The 14,208-nt window shown below is 48.7% G+C and overlaps 1 protein-coding gene and 1 long non-coding RNA gene across 2 annotated transcripts; one reads left to right on the top strand and one right to left on the bottom strand.

Moving 5' to 3' along the window:
• Positions 1–8,037: 8,037 nt before the first annotated feature.
• On the bottom strand, positions 8,038–9,296 carry LOC120963068 (uncharacterized). The gene is made up of 2 exons (XR_005754809.3): positions 9,212–9,296; positions 8,038–8,267 (listed from the first exon to the last, which is right to left on the bottom strand). It is a non-coding gene; the product is annotated as an uncharacterized lncRNA (long non-coding RNA).
• A 1,563-nt stretch (positions 9,297–10,859) lies between these two features.
• On the top strand, positions 10,860–12,456 carry LOC109731588 (uncharacterized). Its single transcript, XM_020290764.4, has 3 exons — positions 10,860–11,254; positions 11,611–11,792; positions 12,009–12,456. The coding sequence occupies exons 1-3, from the start codon at positions 10,996–10,998 to the stop codon at positions 12,246–12,248; spliced, it is 681 nt and encodes a 226-aa protein (XP_020146353.1). The 5' UTR covers positions 10,860–10,995; the 3' UTR covers positions 12,249–12,456.
• The last annotated feature ends 1,752 nt before the right edge of the window (positions 12,457–14,208 follow it).

Raw genomic sequence — 14,208 nt, 5'->3', positions numbered from 1 at the left:
GTCGATGAGCCAATCTTTCGGCTTTACTGAGCCGTTGTACTTGGGCGTGTCTCTGGGGAGCGAGAACCCTTTGGGGAAGGGCTCGTCGCGGATGCGGGGACCAAAGCATGGCGGGCCGACATCGTCCTCTTCTTCTAACGCCAAGGATCGAGCAAGGTGGTCGATCCGGTGGCAGGCGTCGTTCTCGCCGACTCCTTCTCGGCGGCCGAGTCGGTCGCCAAGAGTCGGGTGCGTGATAGGCGGCGGAGTGAGACGTCTTTCTCTTCGAGGCGGGGGGAGGCAAATCTCCTTGGCGTTCCACCGCTCGAGGGCGGCCTTCCACGTCGCGCTCGATGGTGATGCGAGTCCGGCTGCGGCTGGCAGCCGGCTCCTTGTCTTTCTTCTGGCGTGCGCCGCTCGCAGTCGGCGAGCGGGACGTCGCGGCGTGCTCCCGGCGCGGGGGATGACTATCAGCACGGGCGCCGGCTTCGTGCCGTTCCGCAGCCGCGTCGATCAGCTGCTGGATCCGTCTTGTCATGTAGGGGAGCTCATCGGCTCCCAACCCATTGAGCTCTTCTGCAGCTGCCTGAGCGGCTCGCAGATTCTCGAGCGGGGTGGCGTAGACGGGGTGATCTGCCCCCAGCATGCTGGCGACGGCCGCGCCGCGCTTCTGGACGAAGCCGGCTCGGCTCGGACCGCTGGGTGGCGGCGTACCGAAGGCGGCGCGGTCGACTTCGCGCTGGTGGGCCTCGGTGAGGCGTCTCATGGAGGCTATCTTCTGGCCTTCCGCGATAAGGGCGAGGCGGCGTGCCTCCAGGGTCTCGGCGTCGGCATCGGCCGGGATGGGGACGAAGAGGTCGTGCATCGCCGCTTGCAGGGCGTCGTGGGCGTTCTCGCGCGGGTTGGCGACATGGCTGATGACTAACACCTCGGTGACAGCGCTGCTGCCGCTGTCAGCTCGAGGGAGAGGATCGTCGAAGACCACCACGTCGGAGGGGTAAGCGTCGAGCGATGCCGTGTCGGAGTCGACGAGCATCGGGTCGGTGGAGCCGACCGACTCCACATCCGCAGCAGGCTCGCTGGAGACGTGAAGCTGGTCGAGGAGGCTGACGAGGCGGCTCTCGGGGTAGTCCGTGCCTGCGTCGGACGCAGGCTCGTCGGAGATGCGAGCTTTTCGGCGAGGCGGCTCGCTGCGCAAGCGTCATCGACGCTTTGCAGCGCGTCGAGGCAAGCGCCATCGGGCGCAGCAGGCTGGCTGCGCTCGCGGGGGAGCAAGAGGGTTCCCGTCCAGAACAGGTCTCCGGACGACGGTGCACCTGGCCCCATGGTGGGCGCCAAATGTCGGGTGGTAGGTGCGACATATGCCAACGGGTGGCTTATCATTGTGGGTGCCAATAAGACGTCGCCGGTGCCTGGAAACGGGATGAGGCGAAGACATGCACGCCGGCGAATCTTACCCAGGTTCGGGGCTCTCCGAGGAGATAACGCCCCTAGTCCTGCTCTGCGGGGTCTCCGCATGATCACTAGATCGGAAAGAGTAGCTACAATCGCTCCTAGAGCTGTTGGGTTCAAGGGAGAAGAAGAACAAGGCTAGCTCTTGCTTCCCTCTCTATATAGTGTCTGTGTAATGCTAAGAAGCCAACACTTTGCATGGGTGCCCCGGGGGGTTTATATAGGCCTACCCCCGGGGGTACAATTGTAATCCGGCTGGGCACTGGTCCCAGCCGTCAGTGTCTACGCTCGCCGGCTGTTGGGGCCCGCCGACTAGTGGGTCCCGCCGGCTGCCGGCCTCTTGGTCGACAGGCCGGCCCCACCGCCTAGGATCTTGTCGGCGGCTGCTTACTGTAGCCTCGCCCCTGATGACGAGGGCTTCGTTGAGGTAAGCGTGGCTACAGTGGGCCGCCTCGAGGGCTCTCACTGTAGCCTTACCTCGTCTTGTCTCCTTAATGTGGCACATGCTTCGAGGGAGGGGGTAGCCGACTTCTGGGGGCCGGCTACGCCCTTGGCCGACTGGGGGAGGCCGGGCCGCCTCCGCGCCTCTCTCTGGCTGAAGGGGCCCGCCGCCCGTGGGCCGTACCGGCGTCTGCCGTGGGTGACGCTGAGGCTAGCATGGCTACAGTGCCGAGCCGGACGGGGGATGGCCGTCCCGTACGGCGTCCTGTGGCCATGCCTGCCTCGGGCTTCGGGGGTAGTGGGCCGCACTGTGGCCACACCCCGTCTTATCACCGTTATGTGGCGTAGCTTTGGTGGTTGCGGTCTTGGCCGGCTTCTTGGAGTCGGCGTTCTTCGGGGCCGGCTTCGAGGAAGTCGGCATCCTTTACGGCCGGCTTCCTGGATTCGGCCACCCCGTGGTTATCCTGGGGGGGGAGGTTGCTGAGGCTGGGACGCCTTCCGTGAGTCGGCTTCAGAGGTAGCCGGCCAGGGAAGGTGGTCCAATGCTTGGAGTGCTTGAAGGCCCAAAGGCCTGATAATTTTTTGGAAGAGTCAGGGGCTGTCGATTAGGCTACCCGTGACCATTTATTTCGACACCACCCGTTGGTCAAAGGAAAAGGTGGGTCCAGATTCCAGGACGGAGCTTGCCGGCGGAAGAACTTATTTTTCCAGCTACTGTATGAACAATTAGCTAAGGTCGGAGACTCTACTGCTTATTGGAAATTATTTCTTACTTTAAATAAGACTAGATTTTTGTGATAAAATACCACACATAGTGCTAAATATAGAACCAAATTTTTATGGACGCACATAACGCCCAATCACCAGATCGGGAGCCAGCTTGGAGCGAACGAATCGATCAATCGCAACGGCTGACGCGTGCGAACGAATAGAAGGCTCGCGATAGTACGTGCTAATGTGTGGCCCGTACGAACGTGCTAGAGTGTGAATAAAGTTACAGGTTTTTCTAAAAAAATATAAAATACATACAGGCAATTGCCATGATAAACTACAAAAAATAAAATAGATACAGGAAATTGCCATGATAAACTACAAAAAATAAAATACATACAAGAAATTGTCATGCTCAACCACAAAAAATGCCTACACGGAGAAAATATGCCATATTAAATCCAAAAAATATATAAAAAACATTGTCATGGTCCACTACAGAAAAATAAAAATCATACATGGCAAATTTGCATAGTGATTAAAAAAATGCATGCAGTTTGTCATGGTGCACTAAAAAGATATACAAAAAAGAAATATTTTAAGTTGTCGTGGTTGTATAATTTGAGTTGCCATGACAACAAAAATTAAGTTGCCATGGCAACAACTTTTTAGTTTCTTCGATGATTATGATGCAAAAATTGAAATGTTATGAAAACAAAGAAAATTGCCATGATGGAACTAAGAAAATTTTCATGTCATTAAAATAATTTTTTTAATAACAAAATGGCCATGTTGTATATTTTCTTAATAAAATTTCCATACCATAAAGTTAATTTTTTTTGCTCTTAATAATAAAATGCCAAGTCATGCCCTTAATAAAATTTGCATGCTCTTAATAATAAAATTCGCATGGTTGAGAGGAACAAAAAGGTCAAAAATTGCCATGAGAACAAACAAAAATAATTATCTATAGTTGATCTACATAAATTTGATAGGACAAAACACATAAAATTTGCCATGCCCATAAATTGCCATCTCAAAACAATTGTGAAAAAGAAAAGAAAATTCGTACACATGGATATTGGGATAAAAAATGACAGAAAATTAAGTTTGTCGTGATCATGATTAAAAGCCACCTATATAAAATAGAAAAATTGCCATGTCCATGACACAGTGAAAAAATCCACCTACATCTAAATGTAAAAATGCAATGCTGCATTCAAATAATTGCCATGCTATACTCAATAAATTGGTCATGCTATTTAAAATAATTTTTTCATGGTGCAATGCAGAAAAAAACATATGCAAGATAAAGGTCCATGGTATTGTACAAGAAAACATGAAGAGTTCAAAATTTGTCATGGTCCATGGCAGCTATGATGGGAAATGTTTTATATATCAAGGAAAACATGCCAAAGTTGCTGGGAATTTTGTAATCATCACACGATAACTTGTAGGAAAAAGTTTAACTCACCACATGGAAAATTAGAAGAAGAAAATACATATTTCACTATAATACACGAACATGGAAAAATTGTGCCCATATATGTTTTGTTTCACTTTTTATTGTTTTGTTTGTTTTATATAGATGACAAGCACTAGGTTTCACACCTGGCTAAGTTTTTCTATAAAACAAAATTATTCCTAGGGTAAATTGTTTATATCATATCATGTAATTGCATATACTCCATGACACCTATACATACATCATGGCAAAATTGTCGAGGGTGCGCCAACACGGCGCATGATAAAGTGGGATCCTCAAGAAATATCAGCATGTTTAAGAGGTACTAAGAGACGGAGGTAGAAGTGCATAAAAGAATCATGCAGACGTTTGCAGTAAACACATTCATACACCCTAGTTTCTCTAGGTAACACCAACAATCCTCTCACTAATCATATTTTAATCTACACACATCTATGACGCTGATTATGGGATAGCTTGTTGTGCCAGCGATGTATACGGGATTTTTTTTGTTAGAACTATTCCAGACACAGATGCCGTTCATTTTCATCTCAAGATAGAAGTCATGACCCATCTTTCTCGCACACACGTCCTGAGGTGTATTGTTTTATCACCCGCAAAGTTCTGTTTATCACCAACAGAGTACCATGTCAGGTATAGGTCCCCAGAACACTACTTTTAAGTGGATGGCGTGCCTCGCTCCTCCGGCGTGCGGGTCGCCTAGTCCTCGTGAACTCCAAGCTCTCGGCGATGCCTTATCTTCCACACGATGTCCCTAGACCTCCCATCCTGGTTCTTCAAGTGCGTGGACAAGTTGCACCGTGGCTTCTTTTGGAGTGGAGTCGAGGACGCAAAGGGTGGGTGCTGCCTGGTGGCTAGGCACATTTTGTGCCTTCCAAAGCCTTACGGCGACCTTGGCGTGCTGAATCTCAGGCTACGTAACTAATCCTTGCGCATGCGATGACTCTGGTTCGAGAAGATGGGCTTGGAGAAACCTTGGCACGGTCTTCCTATGTCGTGCGCCCCGAAACCCTACACCTTGCTCGCGCGGCCATGCACTGCTCCCTTGGGGATGGACAGAGGCTAAGAATATAATTGGTTTGATGCCAACAATTGTCATTGCCAATATTTGGCAAAATCAAAATTTATCAAATGTTGGCAACTTTTTATGAGGTTGAGAAGAAAAGTTGGTAGCCAACCAATCACTAGCCAACATTTGGCATTTGCCAAATATTGGCATGCCAACTTTTGGCATCAAACCAATCATGCTCTAAATTTCTGAATGGATCGATGGATCAATGGACAAAGCGTCGAGCAGCTTGCCCCCAACCTTATGGGCTTTGTCTGACCTGCGACTCGTGGTCTGTGTGTCGCCAACACGCTTCGAGGCCACACCTGGCTCCAGTCTATCAGCCCTCTGTCCCGGCCATTGCAGAGTTCCTTGACCTTTGGGAGGCGCTAGGCCACTACCAGCTCTCTGCAAGCGGGAGGATATCTGGTGCTACGGGAGCACCTAAGATTAGGTGCTCCAAGAGCTTTTCAACCGTTAGATCTGAGATCCGATGGCCGAGGAAAGAGCTCACGCTTTTATTCAGAAAACCCCAGAAATTTAGTATTGTAAATCGGGTCTAGCGCATCTATAGGTGACCGTTGGATTTCAGATCCAATGGCCGAGAAGCTCTTGGAGCACCTAATCTTAGGTGCTCCCGTAGCACCTGATATTTTCCCCTCTCTGCAAACTCGGATACCTTTGCTTGGAAGTTGGTAGCATGATGATCCTACTCCTCACGTGACACTTACCGGGTCTTCTTTTTCGGGCGCGGGTTCGCTCATTACGCGACGGAAATCTGGCATTCATGGGCTCCCCTCGAGGGGAAGATTTTCACCTGGCTAGCGGTATGAACCGGCTATAGACTGCCGATCGCCTGTCGCATCGCGGACTCCCAAACACCACGCAGTGCCAGTTATGCTGCCAGGTCGACGAGGATTCCACCCACATGTTTCTAGGCTGCTCGTTCTCACGAGAGGTGTGGTACCACACCCTCCTGCCACTTCGCCTACATTGTTTCACTCTGACGGGACTGCAAGGTCTTCAGGATTGGTGGCCATCCGTCGCTTCGTCCGTCAGCTCGGCGAACCGCATGGAAGTTAACACAATCATTGCTGCAACACTTTGCTTCATCTAGCTAGAGCGGAACAGCGGGGTTTTCGACCACTCAGCCTCCACCGTGGCTAACATCATTGCACTTTTAAGAGCGGAGCTCGAACTGTGGAAATCAGCTAGACTAGACCGTGGGCAGAGAAAGTATCAGGTGATGCGGTGCTCCACTCTATCATGCACCATTAGATCATGCTCGGAGGGACAGGATGAATGTGCATGTGATGCCCAACTCCTCCATCGGGAAATATTCAAGCAACACCCTTGATTTTCTCTTAACTGAGTGTGAGGCTTGAAGCAATAAGAAGAAAAGATGTCTAGATTTCCTCGGACTTGTCCATTATTTATTTAACAGCATATCTGAGATGCGGAATCCACTTTGGCACATTGGAGCATATGTTCCTGCCACGGGAAAAAGCTTTTCCAACAAAAAAAAGATGTCAGAAAATTTGACCCGTACATCTCGATATTCTATGTGTACATGCCAAGTTTCACGGAAAACCGACAATTTTTATGGCTTGTGTAAAAAATACAAAAGGATGCCTTGTGAAAAAGCCATTTTAAAACACTTAATTTTGTTTATTTTCACATGCGACACAAAAGTCGGTTTTTCGCGAAACGACTTTGCGAGAATGTAGAATGTCGAGATGTGCGTGCGAAACATTTTATCCGAATTTTCTGATATTTCAAAATACATTTAAAACACATTTTAAAAATCAGGAGCATATGCTTTCGAATGCCAAAACGGCCCTCTCTATGAGATGGTGCATTTTATTGAAACAAAGTATTCACTCAAATAGATTCCGCTCCTCTTCAAGATAAATGCAAATGTTACCAGCAGAAAAAAAGATAATGCAAATGCTTGTTCGCATGTTCTCCAAAAAACTCAATTAGCTTTAGTGGAACCAAAGAAACATATATGGGTCATTTGTCTAGCTGCATCAGTTTTTTAAAATTGTAAGGACTAGAACAAACATGGAATTTTTTAAGACCAACCACACAAATGAAAAAAAACACAAATTAAAAAAACCACACAAATTAAAATTAGTACTTTTATAGATTTTCATCATTGAAAGTAATATAATAAAAATAAAAAAATGTCCATGAACAATAACAGACTAGATTGGTATGTTCAGTCTGTCAATTTTCATACTTATTCTCTTGTATTTTTTGATTTTTTGTATTACTTTCAGTTATGATAATCTATAAAAGTACTATTTTTCAATTATTGATAAAGTGCAACAAAATAAATTCTCTTATGTTGATAAACTGAATTTTTTGGTTACTTTGTCGGACAATATAACAACAAAATGTGAAGATGGCACAATATAATATAATTTATTTTGTTTAACTTTTATCAATATAACAACATAACAAGGAGATGGCCCAATAACAAGACTTGAGAGGAACTCTGGATTTGAGTGTGCGTGCGTGTGTGCGCGTGCGTGCGTGTGTGTGTTTGTTCGCACATTGAAACTAAGGCATTTTTCGAGCGATCAACGGAAGTGCAGCTGGTAGACTAGTATACGAAAAGGCCTCACGTTCAATTAAGAACATAATTTGGGGTGTTTTTTGCATATTTGAAAGTGGGGTTGCTGGCCAACTCATGTGCATGCATCCTGTCCCACTGAACGTGATCTAGTGGTCTAGAATAGACCGGTGCATCGTATCACCATATAAAGGCTTCTTTGGATCACGGGATTTGCAAAACAAAGGAATAGGGAAAATGGAGGATTTGACTGCCATGACATAGCCAATCCTATGGAATGCAAATCCAGAGGAACTGGTAACAAAGTGTCTTTGGCTGCATCATAGGAGACGTACAGGAATCTTTTACAATAAAGTATTTTTATTTCTATTTGTAAGTCTGATGTTTTTCAAACTTCCAACGGCTAGTGCAGTCAACTGCCTGAAGTAGCCGTTAGCAGCAAGTGCCTATATAACCTGATGCTACTCTCTACAATGGATAGCTCTTTTCCCTGCTCACAGCATTTGCTGCCTGTGCTCTATTCTTTCATCTTCCCCTTGCTGCCTGTGCTCTATGCTTTCATCTTCCCCTTGCTGAAGAAACCAACAAGGTTAGTGCTTATCTCCTATAGCAAAATCATACTTCCATGCTATTCAATATATCACAATCACATAATTTTTTACTGTTTCATTCAACTCCTTTTCAGCATATTTGGCTCATTTGTTGCTGCACACCATGAATCCAAGCTACCGTCGTAGATCAGAAAGTGACTATGAATTTATTCATTTTGTACTTCCTACTTTAGAAGATGCATCACAATCTTCTTCTAGTAAGAAACCAATGCATACATCAAAACTTTCGGGGGCTTGGCGTGTTCAAGAGAGTTTAACAGGGCATGAAAGCTTATGCAAAAGGACTTTCCGCATGGAAGTGGACATTTTTCAAGCACTTGTTGACAAGCTGCGTGAGAAAAAACTCCTTGCTGATTCAAAAGTACTAGCAGTAGAAGAGCAAGTGGCAATATTTTTGTATGCAGTATCCAAAAATGCAACAAATGAAACCCTACAGGATTGGTTTCAGCATAGTGCAGAAACAATAAGCCGGCGATTTGGATTAGTGCTTGATGCGATCACACGGCTCACAAATGTCTATATACGTCCACCTTCCCTCAACCCACATCCAATCTTGAGCAAACCACAATTTTACCCTTTCTTTCAGGTATGAGTATGTACAATTTAGATCAAATATTTTTTAATTAATTCAGCGCAAGGTAATAACATAGAGATATCATATTTTGTTTGTGCAGAATTGCATTGGTGCTATACACGGAACCCATATTCCTATGTTCCTATCACCAGGCCAACAAGAACCATACGGGAACAGGAAGCAAACGCTCTCACAAAATGTCATGGTTGCTTGTGACTTCGACTTAAAATTTGTGCATGTACATGCTGGGTGGGAAGGATCAGCTTCTGATGCAAGAGTTCTACAAGATGCACTAAATCATGGTTTTCATGTACCTCATGGTAACTTTTACCTTGTTGATGCTGGTTATGCAAACACACCCCAATTTCTTGCTCCATACCGTGGTACTAGGTATCATCTAAAAGAACAAGGAGAAGTACGTCAAAGGCCACAAAATTACAAGGAATTGTTCAACCTTCGTCATGCTCAACTTCGGAATCATATAGAGAGAATTATCGGCATACTAAAAATGAGATTTCCTATCCTGAAAGTTGCTGCACATTATTCTGTTGATAAACAAATTGACATATCCGTGGCTTGATATCGGATCAAATCTTTACTCACTCGAACCCTCCACGAGTTTTAACACAGAGGCATCACACAACTCATAGCTTCGAATTCGACATTAGGAAATCTCAGAGAAATTCGACCTGGCAAAAGACAATATATATTTATTCTCATAAATACAACATACCTATACATGCCCTTTATCTTCTACAATATTAGAAGAATCAAGGATGTATGCAAACATTACAAACAGATGATTTCATACGAACAAGACGCATATTCGGTTGTCCAGTTCGCTCTTTCTAAAGCGACCGAGAATAACTATTTTGATGGCATCACTAAAAACTGTCCAATTACACTCCAACATTCATGCCAATGGAATAGCGATGAGAGAAACGTCACAAATTTTTGAAAAATAAAAACATGTACATAAAGATATGATCGAGGTACCTATACATTTTAATTTAAAACATGTTTCTATATGTGCATATACAAAAAGACAAATACGTAGATTTGAAAATAGCAAACAGTAAACACATTTTTTGCTATTACAAACAACAAATTTGTGTGCGTAGCTCACATGATAAAGTATTACCTTCGTCCCAAATTATGTGTGCATCAATGTCTAGACAAATCTAAGACAATTAATTCAGAAGGGAGGGAGTATGTCCTAGTGAGATTTACACGTGGCACACACACGCACACCCTATCCCTATGAGCACATTCGAAAGACTGAGTCGACATATCATCTTGAGATTTACCACCGCATGCGCCTCATCGTCGACGGAAACGTCTCCTCCACTGAATGCGCATCGCCAGAAATTCTAAAATAAATTCAGTAATAAATGCGAGCATCAGGATTTAAACCCTGGTGGGCTGCGGATACCACAGTCTCTCTAACCATCGAACCACATGTTGGTTCGCCATTCCACACTTTTCTAGCAGTCCCCCTTCTATCTATACATACATATACATGTCATAGATTCATCGTTCTCGCAAACTTGACATTAACTTAGGACAATTTTTCATCATTTTTGTACGCTTACCATTTTTGGTAGACCACCAAACCCACCCCCCCCCCCCCCCCCCCTACTATTTCGTAGTGTTTTGTCACTCTCCCCGGTTTGTCTCATTCGTGCCACCACACCCCTCGACCGGTCGAGCCGCACCCGGCCACCCCACACACGCCAGAGCCAAAAAAAGGCAACGGGGGATTCGCCGGCCTGCATCGCTTAATGCGTGCACGGTCAAGTAACGTGGATTGTAGCTAAATTCGGCACACCGGCCCGGTCGAGTTAGGCGTCGACCCGCTGGGTGGGAGAGAAATACTCCTAATAATTAACTTCGGTCACACTTAGCCGGCCGCACGTATCTCTCTCCCGCAGTAGGCGGCCAAGTACATACCGTGCTACAGCAGCCATCGGCATCGACGGCACCACCCGGGCGCAGAACCGCCTTGTTATAAAACGGTCGCCACTGCCACCTGCGACGGTCACTCGCCCACCCCGACCCCCCTCTCCCCCTCGCCTCTCAACACGCACAAGGGAACAAACGCCGGCGTGCGCAGGCATGGGCAACTGCCAGGCGGCCGACGCGGCGGCGGTGGTGATCCAGCACCCGGCCAGCGGCCGCACGGAGCTGGCCTACTGGTCGCTCCCGGCCGGGGAGGTCATGGCCGCCAACCCGGGCCACTACGTCGCCGCCGTCATCACCGCCCCGCACACCGCCTCCGAGGGCGGTGGCGCCGCTCCCGTGAAGCACCTCAAGCTGCTCCGCCCCGACGACACGCTCCTGCTCGGCCGCGTCTACCGCCTCGTCAGCTTCGAAGGTACGTCGCGTCCACCGCCTCCAAGCTCCCGCCGCCCCCTCCGATCGCTTGCGTTGAGACGCCGCGCCGAAAATGTTTCCCGGCGTTAACTTGTTGCGCGTGTACGTGCGTACGTGCCTTCGATTGCGACGGGCGATTCCTGCCTCTCGCCGTCCGATTAAATGCCGTTTTTTGACTACTAGAGCGGCGGATTAAGTGGAGCTTTACCCGTAATAACTTTCTGGGCCGAGTTGGCGCTCTAGGTGTCACCGTACTCCATTATTTGCTAGTATCCTCTTTCCTATTCTATTCCCACAGAGGTGTAACTAACGGGATCTTCTCCATTGATTGGTGTTGTGCCACGATCGATCAAGCAGAGGTGCTGAAGGAGTTCGCGACGAAGCGGCACGTCAAGCTCAGCCGCGTCATGGTCAAGGCCAAGGACGAGGTGGCCGCGCCCACGAAGCCGGCCAAGCCCAGGCGCCGGCGTGGCAGCAACGGCGGCGGCGGCGCCGACGCCGGCGTCGTGCGCGAGGAATCCGACCGGTCGCTCGCAAAGGTGCGCTAGCATCTCTCCCAGTTTCGGAATGTTCACTCGCACATGCATTGCAACCACCGGCTCGGCCCAAATCTTCTGTGATCCGTTCGGTCGCCGTCGATGGAGATCAATATCTTCATCGAATTGAACTGCCGGTCCTCGTCATCGCTGTCCAAACTAGTTAATGCCCCGAAACGGCCGTGTCACCAACCCTGAACCTTTTCTCTCAAAATCCAGATCATGCGCCAGTCGGTGGAGGAGGAGAAGGAGGCCACGGCTGGACCGACCTCCGGCCGCGTGCCGAAGCCAGGAGCAAACGACAACAATGGCGTCGCGGCGTCCGAGCCCGGCCTCGACGACGACGACGACGACGACTGCGACCTGGAGTCGCTGCTGCCTCCCGGCCTGGCCCTCGGCAGGCGGCTCGGCCCGCAGTGGCGGCCGGCCCTGCAGAGCATCGCGGAAGGGCGAGACTGAAGCGGAGTACACGACCGCGGATCAGACGCACGGCTCCGTCTCTCTCTGTGTGTATGTATGTGTAAAATGTACTCAGGCTGTACCAGCTGGGGGGCGTGTTGCGTAGCTGCGGCTCCAGATGCCTAGTGGTAGTAGTGGTACTAGTAACTGCGCAAGTATGGGTCACTGGTTGTAAAAGTGTGTAACGTGACAGATGATATTACGCTCTTTTGACTGGTCCCCGAGAAGTAAAATGACCACGCGATCAAACTGCTCGAGCCGTGGGTCGAGCGTCCCGGGCGGCGAGCCCTCCCACATTATTACGCATCGGGAGGCTCAATCTCTTTTGATCGAGCGAGAAAGATCGGGATGCTCAATTGATCTCCAGTCAGAGGCTGGTTCGGGCATCTGAACAGCGGCCGGTCCAAGCGCTGAGCGCCCATCATGCACGTGTAGCAGAGACTATCATCGAACACGTGCACCGTGATCTCTGATAGTCTGATCCCCCTCGCTCCGCAGGGGAAAGCCCCGGTTTCCTCTGCCTGCCTCTGCCTGGTCTCTGGGCTGATCAGCTCGGCTCCATGACAAAGCCAGGGAGGGATTCGGCAGTGTTTCAGGCGATGCATGGATGGACAGATGGATGCGTGTGGGAGATGGGTTGGGGACTGACCCGACCTGACTGACCTGACCTGATCGAACTTGACCGGCGACGTGATACCCATGCCCATGCACTGCAGCTGGTATCTGTATCTGCCTATCCATCTGGGCGACGCTGCACTGCAGCAGGCGTGTAGTAGCTCGGTAGCCTAGCTTCCGAGACAAGAGAAGTCGACACGAAAAGTGCCTGCATAGATAGCTCCCGGAGAGCAAAATTCCTGGCGCGGCGTATGATACTGTACGTACAGGGGCACGAGAGGCGCCGAAAGATTCGTTGGCCTCGTTAACCTGATGGACTGATCGGAACTAGCACTGGTGCTATGGCCTGCCTAGCCGCGGCTGGAATCGTTTCGTTTTGTTCTCCCCTGGGCATTGTGGTGTCATGTAACCATGTCAGTGCAAGGCTGCATGCATTCTCCGGTCGCTCGTCTGAAACTAATGATGCTCCCGGCATTGCCGCTAGACCGGACAGGAGAGAGATGACCCCGTCAGAAAGGATTTGATCGAGACCCTGAACAGATAATTTGGTTGATGGATTATAACAAAATCAAATAAAACAACAACCGTAAATGGTGCTCTTCGTCTGCATGTACTGGCCGGATGCAAATGCATGCTCCCTAGAATAGGCGAGTAGCAGCACATCACTTGCGCAGCTTCCTCCCTCCAGACCGGCCTCGTCTGCTCGTCTCCCTCAACAACCGGCAGCCTCCCCTCTTCCGGATCAAGCACCACAATTTCCTTCCGTTTTCTTCACTTCTTGTTCAGAAAACAATACTTCTTCGTCGTCGTCGTCGCCGCGGCCGGGAAGGATCGACTAGTTCTGAGGACCGATGAGCTACTACAACCCGCATGCCCCTGTCGGCGCCCCGCCCCCGCAAGGTGAGACGTGCTAATCTTCATCGTCATCCAAGTTTTCAATTGTGTTCGTCAGAGCCCGTTAAATTTTAACCGTTTCAACTGTCCGTCGTGAGTGCATGCTCCGATCTGTTCTTTATTCTATCAAAATCACGCGGACTAAATCTCGTTGACATTGCATTGTTAATTCCAAAGATGAACGAACTGTCGCCGACCGACAGTTTGGACGAAATCGGTTATACGTTTTTCTGCGGAAATTTATCTATTCCATAAAAAAAACGTTCGGGATGACATGCTTAAATTCCGAACGTTCAGGATTTATCTATTCCGATTTTTTTTGCATTTTATAACTGTGATGATTCTTGTTATTCTTACTGACATTAACACATGTAAACGTGGTCGCGGATCAGGGTACCCGATGGACCCGTACGCCAAGACCGGCGTCGAGGAGAGCCAGCACCAGCACCAG

This window comes from Aegilops tauschii, chromosome 4, assembly GCF_002575655.3.
Source record: "Aegilops tauschii subsp. strangulata cultivar AL8/78 chromosome 4, Aet v6.0, whole genome shotgun sequence".
NCBI classification, from domain to species: Eukaryota; Viridiplantae; Streptophyta; class Magnoliopsida; order Poales; family Poaceae; genus Aegilops; species Aegilops tauschii.
This window is presented reverse-complemented; position numbering and strand designations above follow the sequence as displayed.

Bases quoted from the DNA above. Each gene is read 5' to 3' on its own strand.
- LOC109731588 (XM_020290764.4), top strand. From the start codon at position 10,996: ATGGGCAACTGCCAGGCGGCCGACGCGGCGGCGGTGGTGATCCAGCAC. The intron at 11,255-11,610 runs GTACGTCGCGTC...TCGATCAAGCAG, and splicing joins CCGCCTCGTCAGCTTCGAAG to AGGTGCTGAAGGAGTTCGCG. The intron at 11,793-12,008 runs GTGCGCTAGCAT...CTCAAAATCCAG, and splicing joins CCGACCGGTCGCTCGCAAAG to ATCATGCGCCAGTCGGTGGA.